Source organism: Protomyctophum parallelum (assembly GCF_964188405.1).
Source record: "Protomyctophum parallelum genome assembly, chromosome: 21".
In the NCBI taxonomy this organism is placed as follows: Eukaryota; Metazoa; Chordata; class Actinopteri; order Myctophiformes; family Myctophidae; genus Protomyctophum; species Protomyctophum parallelum.
Genome location: NC_139713.1, coordinates 30,146,357 through 30,164,544, shown reverse-complemented (window position 1 = coordinate 30,164,544; position 18,188 = coordinate 30,146,357). Strand labels below are relative to the sequence as shown.

The following is an 18,188-nucleotide window of genomic DNA, read 5'->3' as shown; positions in this document are numbered from 1 at the left end:
GCACATCGATAAGCCCGGCTCTAAAATTAGCCATGACGAGGTCAAGGATGCTATTTCTCCCAAAGCAAAGGGGAAGACATCTGTTTGTGCTGCCCAGTCACTCCGTGTCAATGTCACAACCGCCACCAAGGGTTTCTTCTGTTGCTGAATCAGCAGCGCATAGGAGGAGAGAGACGTTTTTCCCCCATACAGGCACATTTTCTTGTACTTGTACTGTATATTACAAAGGAAAGGGAGGCACAGGGGACCCCCGGGGACCAGAAACATTTCTGGGGGGGAATTGCTTTTACAGCTTCACCCAGCTGATGGCTGCTCAGATGGCTCTCACAAGGGAGAGCTGTTGCGGATTAAGAGTCTTTCTGATGCACACTTCGACATGTAGACCGGGTAGAGCCGAGGGTCAAACCGACAATCTTCTGATTCCCAAGCGGCATCTCTACCCACTCAGCCACCTCCACCATGTAAATATAATATACTGTATGTTATATTATTAAACAGTTCTGGTCATTTGATTGGAAAAGGGGCATTTCATCAGTGCTTATACTGTAATAACGACAGAATTTTCTACTGTTAGCTAGTACGTACCCTGTACATTAGCCTATATGTTGCTTAGCAACATTTTTGTCGAAAGAGTCCTGAAGGAATTACATTTGTTGGCAGAGCTGAATAAATTAAAAAGTAATGAACAAAACGGTCTCAAAAAGCAATGGAACATGGTGTTTGTATGGCTAAAGCTTGGATTATACTTTGTCATACGATGGTGCCACGTGCCGTAGCAGATCTGCTATTGTAGATCTGCTATTTGTAGATCTGCTATTTTTGTAGTATAAAATAAGCATAAGGTTACACTTCCTCCACAGCCCTTCTAAGAAAGGTGGCCTTCTGTTTGTTGACTAGTCTCAAGTTACCATATCACCTACCATACCAACAATACAGATCCAATGTTCAGGATACAACTGTTACACACTAGCATTTGGTACAATTTAGGCATTTAGCCGTCTATGTTTTTATCGAGAGCGACTTACAATTGAGAGATCAGAGTAAGCAGTAAGCATGAAAACACAACAAACAACAAGGTAAATATAACATAAGTAGAGTGCAAAGAGAACAATGAATGCTTCAAAGGAACTAGATTAATAGGTAATAAACCTGATCAAAAGTAGCATTTCATCAAGCTACTGGTATCTAAATATAATGTTCTTAACATCTGTGTCAAGAAAAAACTAATCTAAAGTAGAAAAAGTGCTCCTCGGGGCACAGGTCTCCACCAGGATAGGAGCGTTTTTGTGGCATTCCCTCCTCAGCGTAGTGGGAATATGCGCGCATTGCAGCAAAACGGGCAACTCCTGAAAACGTATAGAATATGAGAAATCAAACATAGCACTACCATAACAAAGGTTGATATTTAAATTTCCACGTGGCATTTTTTCCTTGGCCTAGTGGGAATGTGCATGAAAGATTTCCCTCGAATCCCTCTGCGTTCATAATTTTGTTCAAAACGGACCAATCTTGCAAACTTTGGAAGGCAATCTTAGCCAATGGGGATATGGGGAAGCGGACAGGTCCGTGATGATCACATGACTATAGAGATGGTGTATAGGCCTATACCGATTTGCGTGATGTTTGGATAAAATACAAGTGTACGTGTGTGTGTGTGTGTGTGTGTGTGTGTGTGTGTGTGTGTGTGTGTGTGTGTGTGCAAACACAGCACATTCATGTGCATATGTACTCGGGTGCATCCTTGTGAGTATGTATGTATTATGTAAATTGTCGTGTTTTGTGGCGAGTGCTTGCGGTTTATGACGAGCAACATGGAATGGGGGGAGAGAGGGGAGCTGATTAAAATCTATCCGTATTATGCAGCATGTCGGTAGGTAATAATGACAGCTACGTTTACGTAATATTTCATCAGCTGTAGATAGTGGAGGAATCATTACGGTTGGCAACAGGCTGCCTCTCTCAAACACCTGCACCTCCAACCACGTCAAAGAAAAATGTTTTGGTTTGTTTCATCGTCAATAAAGCCAGCAGCGCTTTCTCTGCCAGGTCCCTAAATGGAAAGATTGCCTGGGTTCAATTTCGGAACAACTATACCGGCTGCCGTTATGTCAAATCAGGGCTGTGAGTGACCCTCCTCACACCTCTATCATCTCTGTTTTCTGCTTCAATCTCCTCTCATCTCCTATTCAGTGGCATGGCTGCATATCGTATCATACACGCAGTGATAGGCAGTATAGCCACAAGTCTCTCTCTCTCTCTCTCTCTAGACAGGCAAAGTTAGCAATTTATTTAAGCAGGAAAGAAAAAATGGATGGAGGGCTGACTGTTTAGTAGTTTCTAAGAATTTAGTTAAAGCAAGAGTATTGTTTGAGTATACATTTTATGAAAGTGAAAGTCTATGAAGTTGTGCTTTTTTTCTGTAAATGATCTGGGAGTCACTTTTGTAGATGACTTGCTGTGAAGAAAAGGGAAAAAGGCAATGTGGCATATTGTAGTTTGTAACTGATGGTTTTAAAGAATGTAAACAACTTAAGGAATAAAAGAGTTGTAAAAACTCTCTCTCTTTCTCTCTCTAAATTGAGACCAGACAGAGGCTAACCGTTTCCATAGGATTTTCTTTCCGTCTAGCGTACGGACGTCAAAGATCTGTGCTTGTTGAATACCTCTAAAAGGAGCTCTATTCAGGAGATGACAAGCATAATGAGGGGGAATGAGAAGTCTTTTCAAAACAGGTTCCTGATATTTTGTAATTTTTTTCTCGATTAAGAATGAGCTGAAAGAATGACCTTGGAAACACTGACATGCTCACCAAAAGGTCAGCCAACACACTCACAGACATGCCATCAAAAGGCAAACGGCGAGAAATATTAGGTGATCTCTTCAAATGTGTCAGAAGCAGATAAATTTTTATTGTATCAGCTTAATATTAACACTCTAGATTTTTTACTTTTTGCGCGAGCACACACACACACACACACGCACACACACACACACTTTCTTTCTTCAATGCTAATACTTTGCTAAAGTCTTGTATAGACTGTTCATAATGTACTGTAGGGGCAAGTACTAAAGTCTGGGAGGAAAACACACATGACTCATGTTTTACCTTTGAGGTCAACTCACCACAGGGGGAAAAAGACAAGAATCTGGAGAAGGAAAAATAAATGTAGCATCAATTCCAGCATCCCAAGACCAAATGGATTGTTTGTGTTATAACTCTGTCGACTGTCTTTCCATGTGCGCTCACACACTCTCTCTCACTCACACACACACACACACACACACACACACACCCACACACACACACACACACACACACACACACACACACACACACACACACACACTTACTTTACAACAGGCCTGGACAGAGAGAGGGCATGCATTGACACGGTCATGCATGACAACAAATTAGGAGACATGACTATGCTAGCAACTAGCGAAAGTTCATTTATGCACAGAACTGACAGCTGGAACAGCCATAAATAAGACCCTGATTCTCAATCAGTGCATTATGTGTGTCTAACATTTGTGTGTCTTTAGTGGTTCTCTAACAATCTGACAGTTAAAGGGTCTGCTTGACTCATTCCATTAAGGATACACACAAGGTTCAAACAAGTTTTGAGGGGCACTAGCTAAATGGTGCATTTATATAGCACCTTTATCCAAGGCAGCTTTGCATGTTTGTGCATTACATTCACACGCACACACACACACACACACACACACACACACACAAACACAAACACGCTCAAGGACACTTCGACCCGAACTCTGGGGGAGCCCGGGATCGAACTGGGAACCTCTATGGACTTTTTATGTTTGCTTTTGTACATCCCCGTGATGTACAAAAGCAAACAAAGGCAGCTGAAGGCGCCTCTCACGTCACACGAGTGTGATTCTTTTATCAGAGAAAACAATGGCTTCACGCTAACTTGCCAGGAATAGAAAGCTGTCTCGTTTGAGACACAGACAGAGTAGACAGAAATGGTACCATATTATAATGAGAATTAGTGAGGACCAATTATTTGAAGATAGGTTGAAATTGGTGAAGTCGTCCTCTAAAAAGGTTGAGGATCACTATGGTTATCTCAGTTAAAGAGCCTGCTTGAGGTTGTGAAAAGTCAATCCATCAAGGATACACTTCATAGACTCTTTAGAATCACAGCCTGACTTGAGTGGCTGAGTTAGCCTCTGAGTGGGGAATAGGTGCCGAGTGCTCTATCAAAGCTGACAGTTAGTTTATAAGAATATAGAGTGAGAGAGATGCCACTTCTTTAGGAAACTCATAACAATGTAAGAGCCCCATAGTCTGACGAAGAAGAGCACTCTAGGCAATTGAGAGAGAGCTTGTATCAGCAGCTTTACCTATCCTGGCAACAGTCACATCACTGTGGCATAGCAATCTCAATTCTCATCATATCACCTCAGACTCTTGACAAGCTGGCAATATGTGGTTTGTTCAGACAACTAGAGATGGCTGATTCATCAAGATGACTCTATCTTCATCAGCCACTTTAATAGCCACTTATTAAGCCCTATTTGTTGTATTGTGGTGTCATGTGGCTAGATCTACAAGCTGTACTGAGATGAAATGCGTTGTGAGGTTGTAGATATGCTATTTCCAAACTTTTTGTCAATTTCTGTGTCCAAGATGATAGAGACGTCATTAAGTGCAAATTAAACATCAAAGAACGGTTTACAAATATAAGGAATTCAGAATGAAATGCATTTTGGCAAGGAATAGAAGCCTTGAAGCAATTTAAAAGACAAAGAAAAAAACTGGAACAAAGGCAAACAGAGCATTTGCATAAAAGGTTTTTGTAATAATATTAACTTCTTTAAAAGGTGTTTTAATCTGTGTGAGGTATTGTATAGTGAAAAATGTACATGAAGCACTGGCATGGCCAAAGCCAGCATGCCTGAGTGTCTGTGCCTCTCAATTGAGTCAGACGTCACCAGATCGCAAGAAGCCAATGACAGAAATCAGACCAGGCAATGACTCCCCAGTTCATCAATTAACCTGCTAAAATCAAATTAACCCACAAGGAAGTCTGCTCCCCCTGCTGGCATTTTACACCACAAACAGAGAGCAGTGCACATTACAGGACCTCTGAAAGGAGACGAGGCACACAAAAGCTCCTAACAGGTGTAGAAGAGGGCCTTTGGGGCTTCAGGCACTAAACAGACGCTTTTCCTCTCTCCTGCCGCCACCTTTACTCGGCCCTACAAAAGAAGCGCCCGTCATTTGATCAGTGTTCCGCTGTATAATCCGGCCCTGGGAGGCAAGCAAGCCAAGCGACCTAATTAGAGCAGCACAAGTCTCCAGGGCTGAGTGACGGATGGACCTGCCAATCACACCACGGAAAGCCACCATCAAGCGATGACTTCTCACCTGACACAAAGAGAGCTGGGCGGGACGCAACAGCATCAGAAGACCAATGATGACGGGGAGACGTCCTGTACAGTGGTGATGCTTCATCTGACAGACTGCGCTGACAACAGCCCCAGTGCAAGCAACAGCAAATAAAAACACAAAGCTGCAGTGTCAGGGTGCTTTTTAAGCACGGGCGACAAGCAAAACCAGTGGCCCTTCTTAGCCTGAATTATTAACGTGCAAATAAATAAACCAGACTCTCCTTTAGCAGTGTGTCTCCTGTGCAACTTAATTAACTGTGACAGGCCAGTGAGTGAGACAGAAAGAGAGAGACAAAGAGAGAGGGAGAGAGAGAGAGAAAGACACACACACACACACAGAGAGAGAGAGAGAGAGAGAGAGAGAGAGAGAGAGAGAGAGAAATTACACACAAGACAGAGGGTGAAGTAAAAACAGTTGCTAGGCAACATACAACATCTGTAGGACTTCAGCAACGTATTCAGTTTGAGATTTCAGTCTCCAGGGTTACAGAGAAAAGATAACATTTCAAGCAGTTTAGGGGTCCTTTACCATTGACTATAAATTAGAAGACACCCTGTCTGTATTTCTTTGCTCCTCTGCCCAGAACAACACTTTCATTTGTGCAGTTCCTCACAGCTGGAATTGATTGAAAGTTCAATTTGAACAGGAGATACCATCTAGCACAGGATACGTACTACAGGAAAGTCCCAGCATTACCAGAAGCAAAGCATTAATATTGTGGCATAGGATTACTGTGAGTGAGTTTCTTTAGCAAGAGAATAATTTGACTTCATTCAAAGATGATTCACTGGGTTATTTGTACAATTAGTGCAGCAAGAAGGCCTACATTGCCTAGAAGTAGTTAATGATGTTAAAACTGAACTGAAACTGGGTGAATTGAGAAAGACCAATAAAATATATCTAATTTGCCTTGTTGTATCCTGTGCTCATTTGTTTCTACTACCAAAAGGCAATTTGGTTTATTCACATTTCTACAGCATAGTTTCTTTATTAAACACTTACATGGTTTTGTTAAATATATACCGTTGTAAATGCCATTAAAACTTTTGTTCATAATAGCTTCACAACACTATCACATTGCATTCTGCAACTCGCTGGCAATATTAACTAAGAATGATAAGTTATCATTCTTAGTTAATATTGCCAGCGAGTTGCAACTTTCTAGTTATCATTGATTACTAGAAAGCTGCATACGTTAGCCCAGCAAAGGTGGCCAGGCCAATCCGACACAGGCTTTAACCTGGGCAACATCTTGATGTTTCAACCTGCTAGTATCCATCTGGATCCTTCCTCGTCTAATCTGTTGTTTGCTTACCAAGTGGGAGTGTTTGGGAATCTGAGCGGCAACACTTATTATAGCTCTGCACACTTATAGTCCTACCTATAACAATTTCCACATAATCACAATCCCAACCCAAGTAGCTGCCCTCTAGTCCAGTGGATCTCAAAAAATGTAAGGCCCAAACTGATTTGTGTTTGGCCAGTGTGTGTGTGTGTGTGTGTGTGTGTGTGTGTGTCCATATTGACCAGCCCTGCATATGAACCTGCATCCCTGCTCTAACCACAAGTTCGACTTTCACTGGTGGGGTTAGAGAAGGTAATCTCTATATCAACACTAGTGAGTCTCAATATAATAATAATAGATCCCAAGCCAGGGCTGAGATTGAGCGGTACAAATTTTCATTAGCATCTGTTAAAGCGTGGGTGTCTTGCTAATTCCAGATGAGAGAGAGCATGCTTTGTGGTGGTGCAGAGAAAATCAATGCACCGCAAACGGGCGCAAATAAACAATCTGGACTCAGTGTGTTTGTTCTAATCAAGAGCCTGTCTGATTTGTTGGGATAATCTCTTGATGAAACATGACCACATGATAATTAGAATTTGCAGACAGTAGACAACATTAGTGTCCTTTATCCCAATTGTCTGGTGGATCTTAAAAAAAGCTAAAAGAAAAACAATTTACAAAATAATCAAATTGACTGTACTATAAATCTGGTTAACAGATATTAGCAGAAGATATTAGCCCAGTTACAGGTGATATATTTTTCTTTGTCAAGATGACTTGAGTCAATAAAGCAGTTTACAAACTATTATTATGGAGAAAACAGAGGAGGAAATAATTATTTAACTAATTCGTTAATTTCGCCACACAGTGTGAAATGCTAATGCTCCTCGAAAAACAGAGCCTTTCAGACCATTGATGGAACTGCAACCTTCAGGATCGCTGCACACTTAACTCTATATTTGAATGTTTGGCCGTCTCTAACACAGCTGGCCTAAAAAGGGTCATGGTGTGACTTCAGAGTCTGATGTCAATATCTGCATTCCAATCGCTACCAATATTGACACTCATCCAATCTTTAACATTTTTTTAGAAGGGAAGGTGTGTGGTATTACTCAACGGAGATAAAACAGTAGCAGCAGGAGAAACAATGTCACTGAGCCAGCTGGGGTCTTTCTGCTAAAGATAACGAGCACATCCCTGTCGGAATCCGGTTAGAAAACGAGATGATGCATTTCGAGGGGTATAAGTAATTACTGAACATTTTGCAATAAATATACATCACCACACTCTGCATCTTCCTGAAAATAACAGGACAATAGTGGATTGAGTTAATACATATCATCAATCTTATCTATCTATCCTTTTCTCCATCCAGTGACCTGACTTCCCACTTAGCTATCTTAACTTACTGTCTCTAACTATCAGGAGCTCCTCACTAGCTGCTGCCCATTCATTTCTGCCAATCCCCCCTATCCCACTCTGCCTGCTGTCGCCCTGTATGCAGGCAGGAACACCAGTGGGGGCTAAGAATAGAACACAGCTGGCACTGCAGGGCTTACATATTTCACACTCAAGCCACCATGCTCCAAAATACACCTCCCCATCACGTCTGGTTCCCAGCTCCTGGACCAGAACATGGTGGTTCCCTGCCTCCGTAGTCGTCTTTGAACCGCTCTTCACCTTAGTGGCAGGGTTCTGACAGAATCACTGCTCATGAGATCTGTGACCAAATCAGCCAGCGATAATAAGAGGAGGGCTGTAGCAAGTGAGAAAGCAAGACAGAGAGGAGTATTTTACCACCACGCTGACCTCATCACCCACTGGTCACCACCATCGTCACCCTATTCACCCGTCCACCCTGCACCCACAACTGGTGTACCTTATCCCATACCATTATACCAATTCTCGCTTTTATGGAGCATTGTGTTCGTTTCATAAAAGTGTATGCACCCTATAGACACATTCCGAGACGGGTCCCCTGGTCGCAGCGAACGTATTTCCTGTAGGTAGAGACGACATACTGTATCTGCGGTGTAAACAGGCAGGTCGTCTACTACATTGAATGGTAGAGTGACTGATGATAGTCTGATGTTAGTCTGCTCAAACGTTTGTCTTTGTAAAGTTAGTGTTGGTAAAAAATAGGTAAAAGAGTAAATTCTGAGCAGACTAACATCAGTCACCCTGCCATTCAATGTAATGGAAGAACTGCCTGTTTACACCGCAGATATGTCGTCTCCGCCTACAGGAAATACGTTCGCTGCGACCAGGGGACCCGTCTCTGAATGTGTCTACATTGTGTCTTAAAGTGAGGTCTGGCAGTTACGGGGATCCCGTGCTCAAAATCTTTTTAAATGGGGGTCTATTGCGTATCAATATGGGGGGTCTTGACATGGACAGTTTTCAAATCCACTCGACTACTATCTGGTTCATAAAATTCAGGTGCCACTCCTAAAGAATGCCACATGGGGCAGGGGGCCACTGCCGGGTCAAGCCCTGTTGCGATGACAAGGGATTCCTGTGACAGCGGCAGATTAGCAGTCAGTGTTGGGGAGTATTAAGCTACATGTAGCTGAGCTACGTAGCTTAGCTACATTTTGCTGTAGCTTGTGGTATTTTAGCTACATTCATATTTGTGTACCTCGTCAAGTAGCTCAGCTACTTTTTGGGTCATTTTTTGTAGCTTAGCTACTCAAGTTACAAGCTACAATTTTGGGCAATAACATGAAAGAAATATATTAATTTTGACCATTGGTTGCTGTGTTAATTCTTGTACTAGAACCCCCTTTGAAAAATCAAGGACTGTTCCTTTTTCTGATTGCTTTGAGGGCGTATCAGCACTTGACAAGCCAACAGCTGCCTCTAATTGGCCTCTGATTGGCCCTGGTATCACAGGGTGGGAGGGGTCTCCCAGAGGGGAGCAGGGGTCTCTCAGAGGGGAGCAGGGGGAGGAGGGGTCTCCCAGAGGGGAGCAGGGGGAGGAGGGGTCTCCCAGAGGGGAGCAGGGTGGGGGGTCTCCCAGAGGGGAGCAGGGTGAGGAGGGGTCTCCCAGAGGGGAGCAGGGTGGGGGGGTCTCCCAGAGGGGAGCAGGGTGAGGAGGGGTCTCCCAGAGGGGAGCAGGGTGAGGAGGGGTCTCCCAGAGGGGAGGAGGGGTCTCCCAGAGGGGAGCAGGGTGAGGAGGGGTCTCCCAGAGGAGAGCAGGGTGGGAGGGGTCTCCCAGAGGGGAGCAGGGTGGGAGGAGGGGTCTCCCAGAGGGGAGCAGGGTGAGGAGGGGTCTCCCAGAGGGAAGCAGGGGTCTCCCACAGGGGAGCAGTGTGAGGAGGGGTCTCCCAGAGGGGAGCAGGGTGAGGAGGGGTCTCCCAGAGGGGAGCAGGGGGAGGAGGGGTCTCCCAGAGGGGAGCAGGGTGGGAGGGGTCTCCCAGAGGGGAGCAGGCTGGGAGGGGTCTCCCAGAGGGGAGCAGGGTGGGAGGGGTCTCCCAGAGGGGAGCAGGGGGAGGAGGGGTCTCCCCGAGGGGAGCAGGGTGGGAGGGGTCTCCCAGAGGGGAGGAGGGGTCTCCCAGAGGGGAGGGGTCTCCCAGAGGGGAGGAGGGGTCTCCCGGATGTACATTCTCAATTTAACGCTGAAAAATAAAAAGTAGCTGAGCTACTTTGAGCTACTTTTTCCATGTAGCTGTAGCTTTACAAGCTACATCTCTCCAGGGGTAGCTATGTAGCTTGATCAAGCTACTGCCATGGTGAGCTACTTGTAGCTTTACAAGCTACGCTTTCAAAGTAACTTGCCCAACACTGTTAGCAGTAAGCACCACACACTGACTCAAGGTGAAACTGGCACTGGCAGACTGGCTGTCTAGCTGTGTGCAGAAGAGAGAGAGAGAGCCAAAGCATGAGCCACTGAGCCAGGGGTAGAGAATGGACTGTCTACTATCACCCAGTCAGAGAAGCAAGCAGATGGAGCAGCACCACAGGGCACACAACAGTGTGGCCTTGGATTCCTGGATTGATTGACTCCTCGCCTAAAGGCTAGTTCATAAAATAAGCATTCTCACCTGAGATTCAGACAAATATGTTACATTATTTCCATGTTGTCGTGACTCGTGTCTGGGTTTCTTTGTGTGCTCCCTCTCTGTCTGTCTGTCTCTCCCTCTATCTGTGCAGGCACCTCCTGTGATCATTCACTTTATCTACTGTCAATCAACCTGTTATCTATTCCTCCACCATTTGTGCTTTCCCTTCCAATTTGCTGGTCCTGCTTCTCTCACTCCACCTCCACCAATCTGCAACTGCCCACTCTATCTCATCCACTTCACCTGCTCCATTTGTAGTGATGTGTTTTATGCCAAAAGAAAAGACATAAAATACACTGTGTGTATATGAAAAATGTAGCAGTCTGCAGGGACCTTAACTTTCAAAGTGAAACTTTGAGTAAACTTAAGCCCTAACCACACCAAAGGGTCACCATGCAACTCCTTGGGTCCAAACGGTTGCAAGGAGTTAATGCTAAAAACCGTCTCGACCCTTTGGTGTGGTCTGGGCCATTGAATTCCATGCGTTGAATCACTAGGGACGACGCGCGTCAACATGCAACAGGACATATCACACCGCAGGGACAACTCTAAAACCGTCCCGACCCTTTGATGTAGTTAGGGCTTATTTAGAGATTCTGCTACCTTTCTGTTACATTTTGTGTATGCCCGACCCTCGGACACTTAAGACAGAGGCCTCTAAACATAGCGCAGCACATGGGAGGGCTTTTGTTTTACAGTGTTTTACAAAATAGGAAAGAGGTGGTTGCCCCATGGGGGGTAGACTTTTGTCCGACATACCATAGGACCGAGTCCAGATTAAGGTTAGCAAACATGTGTTAAGGTTGGCGACCGGATTAAGGTTGGCGAACATGCGCTGCTCCGTTCTTGTGGTTATGGTTAGGTTAGGGTTTGAGGTCGGTTGTTGTTGTCGGACCAATAGTATGTCGGTCCAAAAGCCTGCACCGTCTGCACCCACCTGCATATATTTTGGACACTGGATAGAGTAGTTACTAGTTAGATAGGCAGGCTTCTGTTTTTAACTATGTTAGTAGCCATGGCCCGATTTCTACTTAGCTGCATGTCGCCAGTGTAACAATATCGCCGTATTGTGAGCTTAGATCAGCTGTTTCATCTGTGTTCATCTTCAGATGTGTCTACATACTGTACAGTACACTGACCGTAGCCTACACGTTACAATCTCACCAATATGTGTCACATTAAAACATATGGCATATGATCTGGTGTATATCATATCTTTTCCCCAAACCATGCTGGCATGCTGCCCTATACTGAATAATAAAGCAGAAATGGATGGAAAATAGCCTAATACATTATTATTTTTTAAAGACACCTATCCTGATTACCTGCTTCTTACAAGCTAGGGACACTCACCTGCAGTAAATCTGGAGACTGCTACTTAATGGTATCCCCCCCGCCCCATCTCTTGGCTCTTTATTTCCATGCCAGACAGCAGTGTCATTATTATACATGGGAGATCTCCATTGGAATACAGTTTGGCTAATGAGCACCTCTTAGCTGATCACATTAGACCTGCACTTGAGGACACTTAATTACCAGTGTTGCACTCCAAGCAGCTCTGTCTAGGGGACAGGAGAAGTCCTTTAATTAAGGCCTCTGAATTCTACCTATGTTTGTACAAGCCTGTATCCCTCGGAGTGTGTGTGAGAGTATATTAGAGCTTCAAATGTTTGACTCAAAACTGTTTGAGTGCGCAAGCATGTGTTTCCAGTCATGCTTATATGTATCATATTTATCTTTTAAGAATGTGTTTTTCTATGTGCATGTGTGAAAGAGCTAGTTAATTTGTGTGATAATGACAGCCTCGTGTAAATATGTGTTTATGTCGTTTTTCTTCTATGTGGATCACAGACACTACACACACACACACACACACACACACACACACACACACACGCACACACTGACTGAAGCTTCCTGTGTTATGAGTCTCTGTGTGCACCTTTCATTTAATTCCAGCAGTGACTCGGCCATGAGTCAGAGTGAAGAACCCAGTCCAAATATAAATACTCTCTCTCTCCATGTCTCTCTCTCATTATTTTCACCTCTAATTCTTCGCCTTTTTCTCCTTCACTCTCTAGTGGCTCCTTCTCTAAAATGGACTGAGGCTGTAAGGCTGTGGCTAACATAAATCATTCAGTCATAATGTTTTTTTGTTTTTTTTGTTTTTTTTTCCTAAAATGAAAACAGATTGTCCGCTTTGGTCAAATTCTCTGTTTGTTTGCTCTCTCAAGCGTTAGAAAGAAAACTTCAAATAAGACAACATATCTCCTTTCATCATTTCACCACCTCACCAATTATTTTCTCCTTTTTTCCCAGTAGTAGCTTTTTCTTGTCAGAACTGACTCTTGAGTGAGTGCATGACTGTATTACAGTATGCGTCTAATAATGTCCTTCTGTCTGGGCCTTATACTTTGTTTAGAGTTTTTATTGATGAAAGTTTTAATAACAGTCAATAAATCAGGCTGAGAGGCAAGGTTTGTGCACACTGGAATGTTGTTCAACAAGCTATCAGAACAGAGCTTTCATAGGTTTGCCATGGGCCACTTACATAGGAGCATAGTCAACATGACCCTGAGAGAACAAGGTGTGATGAAATTCCACCTCAGTAACTGGATTCTCAGGTTACAGCAAGTGTCACTCATGGAATTGTAATTGTGAAAATGACAAGCGGCTCTACACCATTAAAAGGCGATAAATACCATTATTATTGTCAAATATTGCTCTGACACTCTTGTCCTTTATTGGATCAATAGTATAGAGATGAATTAAATTCGACAGCCATTCTACTAGCATACTATAGTTCTCCTATGAGCTTAACGCACAAAGCTCTCTGATCTTTTACATCAGGATGCAGTATGCATCTCTGTTTCTCGTCTCCCTTATTCTCTCACGCTCATATCTATTAAACAGAACGCAGGTTTGTCATTATTCTTTTCCGACTCTGACTTTTCTAGAAGCCCTCCGACAGAGTAACCACTGTGCCACTAACCAGTCATAAATATTCACAACGAGAAAGCTGACGGATGTTCTTTTAGATGGATGCTCACACAGGGCGAGCGTGATGGTCAACACCGCAGGGAGGAAAACAAGACACCTTCCAGGAGGGAAAAACATTCAGCTCAGAAAGTCAATAAATATGTAGGCTACTGTAATCACTGTTTAGAACATGGATCACAGCATGTTAGCCAGAGAGACCTTTTGGAAGTTTAATACAGTAATTCTGGTGAATATCGTCGTTTGTACCTATGTCCAAAACCGTTATTCTTCAGGAAAAGGAGTGGGGTGGGGGGGACGGTGACAGTCTTCTAATCTAATGCTTCCAATGTAGTTATTTAGTCACAAGCTCTTGTTAATATTTTCCAATGGTTAAATATTTATCAAATGCACGAAGACATGAGAAAAAGATTTACAAGCTCACAACACGCTGATCACAGCCAGCCTGACACCTTATGTATGAACTTGTAGATCTGCTACTTGTGCATGACACTATAGTAGGCTACAATAATGTATAAAATATGGCATTCATTTATTTATTTTAGATAGCAGGGTGCTCTTACATCATCATACATCATCACATTCCGGCCAATCACTTTTGGTGTCCTGACTTTGTAAGCCCTCAGCCAATCAAATCACCTCTATGGGGTACACACAAACAAACAAAGCTGGGCGCTAGCTAGCGCCCCTCAAAAACATGACAGGATTAAATAGGGAGATGTTCTGCCCGACAGCGACTTTGTACATTATCCTAGTGCTTTTATTTATTTACTCAAGATGCCCCTGCAAGCTGTATTCCAGGGAATCAATCAATTAAATTGAAGTCTATATGGGAATGAAATTTAATTTAGGGGCTTCAGTCCTCGTCATATGTTGTCATGTTTCTTGTTGCTCACTTCCCTGTTTCTTTTCAGCATCAAAACTAACAAAACACTGACAGCGGGCAGCCTGTACACATTCTCCTTCAAATAATACATCTTAGAGATGTTTTCAATGGTGTGGGATACACCGCCTGCAAGGGTAATTCCCTTCTCGCGCCAGCTCAGTGAAATGACTCACCTGCCACCTTTCCAATCAAAAAATGAATGTGTACCTATATAGCTGGGTTGACAGAGCTTCACTGTAAATGGTGTAATGTCACAGGGGCTTGCTGCTGCTGCTAGTGAACAAGGCAGTCTGCATCACCTAAAAAGCTCTCAGGACGCCTGTGTTGTTGTGGTTCTCAGCCCCATGCCTAGGCTCAATCCACCACATGCCTTTCCACTTGGCTGCCTGTTGTAGTAAGACTGTTAACTCAGTCAGCGCAAGGTTTCCCTCACCAAAAACAAACACTATACAGCAAGGAGGTTGTGGATGCCGACTCATGCCAAGCTACACAGTGAAAGTTTTAAGTGTCCATTTCACTGTACAAATGTAATCAAATTGGGTCAATTTGCTGGTCCAATTTGGTTACATCAATTACTAATTGATAAATGAACACTGAGGATTTTACTGTGTAGCCTACCTTAAAACACTGAATTTATCAAGATGACATTTGATGGAAAGTTTGCTTCATTGGAATATCAGATAAGCTTGAGTTTAGATGTGCCATTGTTTCAGGAAATTATTCTCAAATGTCCTTTCTCAGTAAGACATTGTTTCATTCCCTATAGCCAGGTCTAGGTGTTGGATAAATTGCATTTGAATGCCTCTCAGTTCAAATTAATACCACTTGTATTGCTCTCTAATGTTTCAAGTTATAATCTGATACCAGTGTTGTGTTGGGAGTCTTGGGACTATGCACATTGCGTGATGAAATTACTAAATTATTTGCAGAAGATCAGGAAATGCCTCTATTTTTTCCCTGTGACTAGAGAAATATTTGACAGAGGCAGCAAGCCTTCTTTCCAAGTTAGTTGCTTAGCAATTCAGCAGAGTTCCAGATTGGGGTGAAATAAGAAGGGGAGGAGAAACCTGGCAAACAGTGGACTTGGAAAGGAAAATAGTGTTGTCTCTGTTGTCTATAAAGGCAGAGCATATGCAAACACGTGACTATATAAATGTGTTTATGTAATTTAGTAATTTGTCCATCTTAAATAGACTGTAGGCATTACATCATCTAAGTAGACTATAGCTATCTATTATCATATAGCTACTACAAAACACATTGTGAGGCTTGTTTAAAACGGCACTTTATTAAGCCGCTGCCTCTGTGTGTGTGTGTGTGTGTGAGCTGTTATCATAGTTAAAATGTTAATACTATACTTTTGCCGGACCACTGGCCCGTGTTAATGACTGCCTAATAACGGCACCGGCAACTGGTTCACCTTTGTACAGCGGGCACACATCTAAGCGTGGCTCCCGTGCAGGGTCCTGTGACTTGTCACAAACGACTGTCTCATCTCTCATGTGTCTATTACAAACACGGAATATATATGTCACTACGTGTGTATACTGTACCAGAGAGAAGAGGTTAGAGTGGCAGTCTTCAAGGCTTGCCCCGTTAGCCACCCAATTGGCTGCTGTAGTCATAATCGTCCGTCGTTAGGGTCCTCAGTGCAGGGCATGTCGAAATCGTAGATCGGTATCAATACCGAGCAAGGGTGGCGAATAGGTTCCCTTACAAGTCTGCCACACCACAGCCAAAACAAGAACACAAGACGTCAATCTATAGGGATAGACAGGCAGCTAACCTCAACAAGAGGTCCAAATAATAGAAATGGGACGCTCGGGGCGAGGAAAGGGCGTATTCAAAAAAATAAGTGCAGAATGCATCAATACAGCCCCGATATGCTCTTGGTCTGGCTAATGTTCCGCGGCTGTAAATCCAAGCGTGTAGCCTACGCGGATCAGAACATTGTTACAATCCAGGTCAGGCAATTCCGAACCCGATCATTGTCAAAGGCGGAGGACATGGAAAGTGTATCCATTTCATTCCACGCAAGGAAATGTCAGCCCGTCTCCATATCCAAGTCTTGCGCCGATACTTTAATGATTAAATAAGCATAATCCAAAGGAAAAATCGATATATCCCGTTACCCTTCTCCAGCGGAAGAATTACATAAAATGTGCGAATAGTCCAAGATCGAACTCGAGAAAACGCCGATTTAGTTAAACGTTCACGCGGACACAGCAGAACAATAAATAGGAAAACTTTGAGTTGAGAAATGGCATGCAAAGATACGTGATTCCGTCCGTCTGTCTGTCTGTCTGCTCCACAAACTGATGCACCACTTGTGATAGTTTTCGAGAATTGCACGAGCTATTTATAGCTTTCTTTCTTACCAGCACCGTTCCCGTCACAATGTAGCTAGTCTTCCTCACGCAGACACACAACAGAACAGAACAGGCAACCTAAGAGCTGGAATGTTTAATCCATGTTGCTCTTGGAAGAAAGAAAAAGAAACAGACCGCAGAGAGAAGACAAAAACCCACAAATATATCCTTTCTCTTTCACAAGCCAGACAGGCGCAAACTCGACGGGGATCTTAGCACGAATCGATCATTGATTGTTTCATCAAACGCGAAATAGTAGTTCTCACTCCATCACCAGGAAAACAGCAGCAGGGCTTGAAAAAAATCCTTCCTTCCTTTCTGTTTGATATCATTACGAAATATCCTCTCCGGTCTCCCCGCATTACAACAACCAGAACAGAAGTTGTGTTTATACCTTCGAGGCAGCTAGTATTAATTATTATTGTTAAATAATGTAAATACAGCTTCGTGAATCCGCGCAGAAACGGTGAGTCCTTTTCTCGTGACGATAATTAAATAAATGTTGCACGCTGGCTCCATGGGTCATACGTTATCTCCGTTTTTAAAAGAACCACCGTGAACTATAAAACCATCCGGAGTCATGAGATGAAGTGATCATCTCCTCGAACTAAAACAAAAAACCTCGGCTCGGAGACGTGCGGGCATTCCACAGGAATCCAGTATGAATAGGCTACATGCGTTGTTTAACTCTGATCCTTTAATGTCACGTTCGTTCATAACTGAGCTTATGCGTGCATGTAGCCTTAAGTATGTGTGTCTTTCTCACTGTCAGTATAGCCTTGATTTTCGTCGTGCGGCTGTGTCGCGCTCCCGAAAACAGCCGATCTGCAAGCCCACGGCGCCTCGTCGTGAATTTGCAGATCGGCTATTTTCGGGCGAGCGACACCATCGTACGGCGGGGTGTATGCATTGAGCACACTTTTGTGTCTGTGTAGTAGCCCATTTCGCGCACTATTCGCCAGCCGACCACACACACACACACACGCGCGCGCATATTGCAATGTAATATGGCGGTGACGGTCGGTCGCCAGTCAAGTCTAGGGGAAGACTCGTTTTCCTATTTGGCCAAATTAGTGCTCACGTGATCAAAATCAGGGATTACAGTACTGTACACTGTTGTTTAGAATCTTTGATGCGACGCTAGAGGCGCCGCGCGCGCACACACACGTGC

General features: G+C 43.7%; 1 protein-coding gene across 2 annotated transcripts in view; it reads right to left on the bottom strand.

The window, feature by feature from the left end:
• Positions 1 to 17,740, bottom strand: part of LOC310879218 (mediator of RNA polymerase II transcription subunit 13-like) — a 141,543-nt gene extending 123,803 nt beyond the window's left edge. For both annotated transcript variants that reach the window (XM_083793718.1, XM_083793719.1), the window contains exon 1: positions 16,202 to 17,740. In XM_083793718.1, the coding sequence (XP_083649844.1) occupies positions 16,202 to 16,273 (72 nt within the window). In that variant the 5' untranslated portion in view covers positions 16,274 to 17,740. The remainder of the gene's footprint in view (positions 1 to 16,201) is intronic.
• Positions 17,741 to 18,188: the final 448 nt, after the last annotated feature.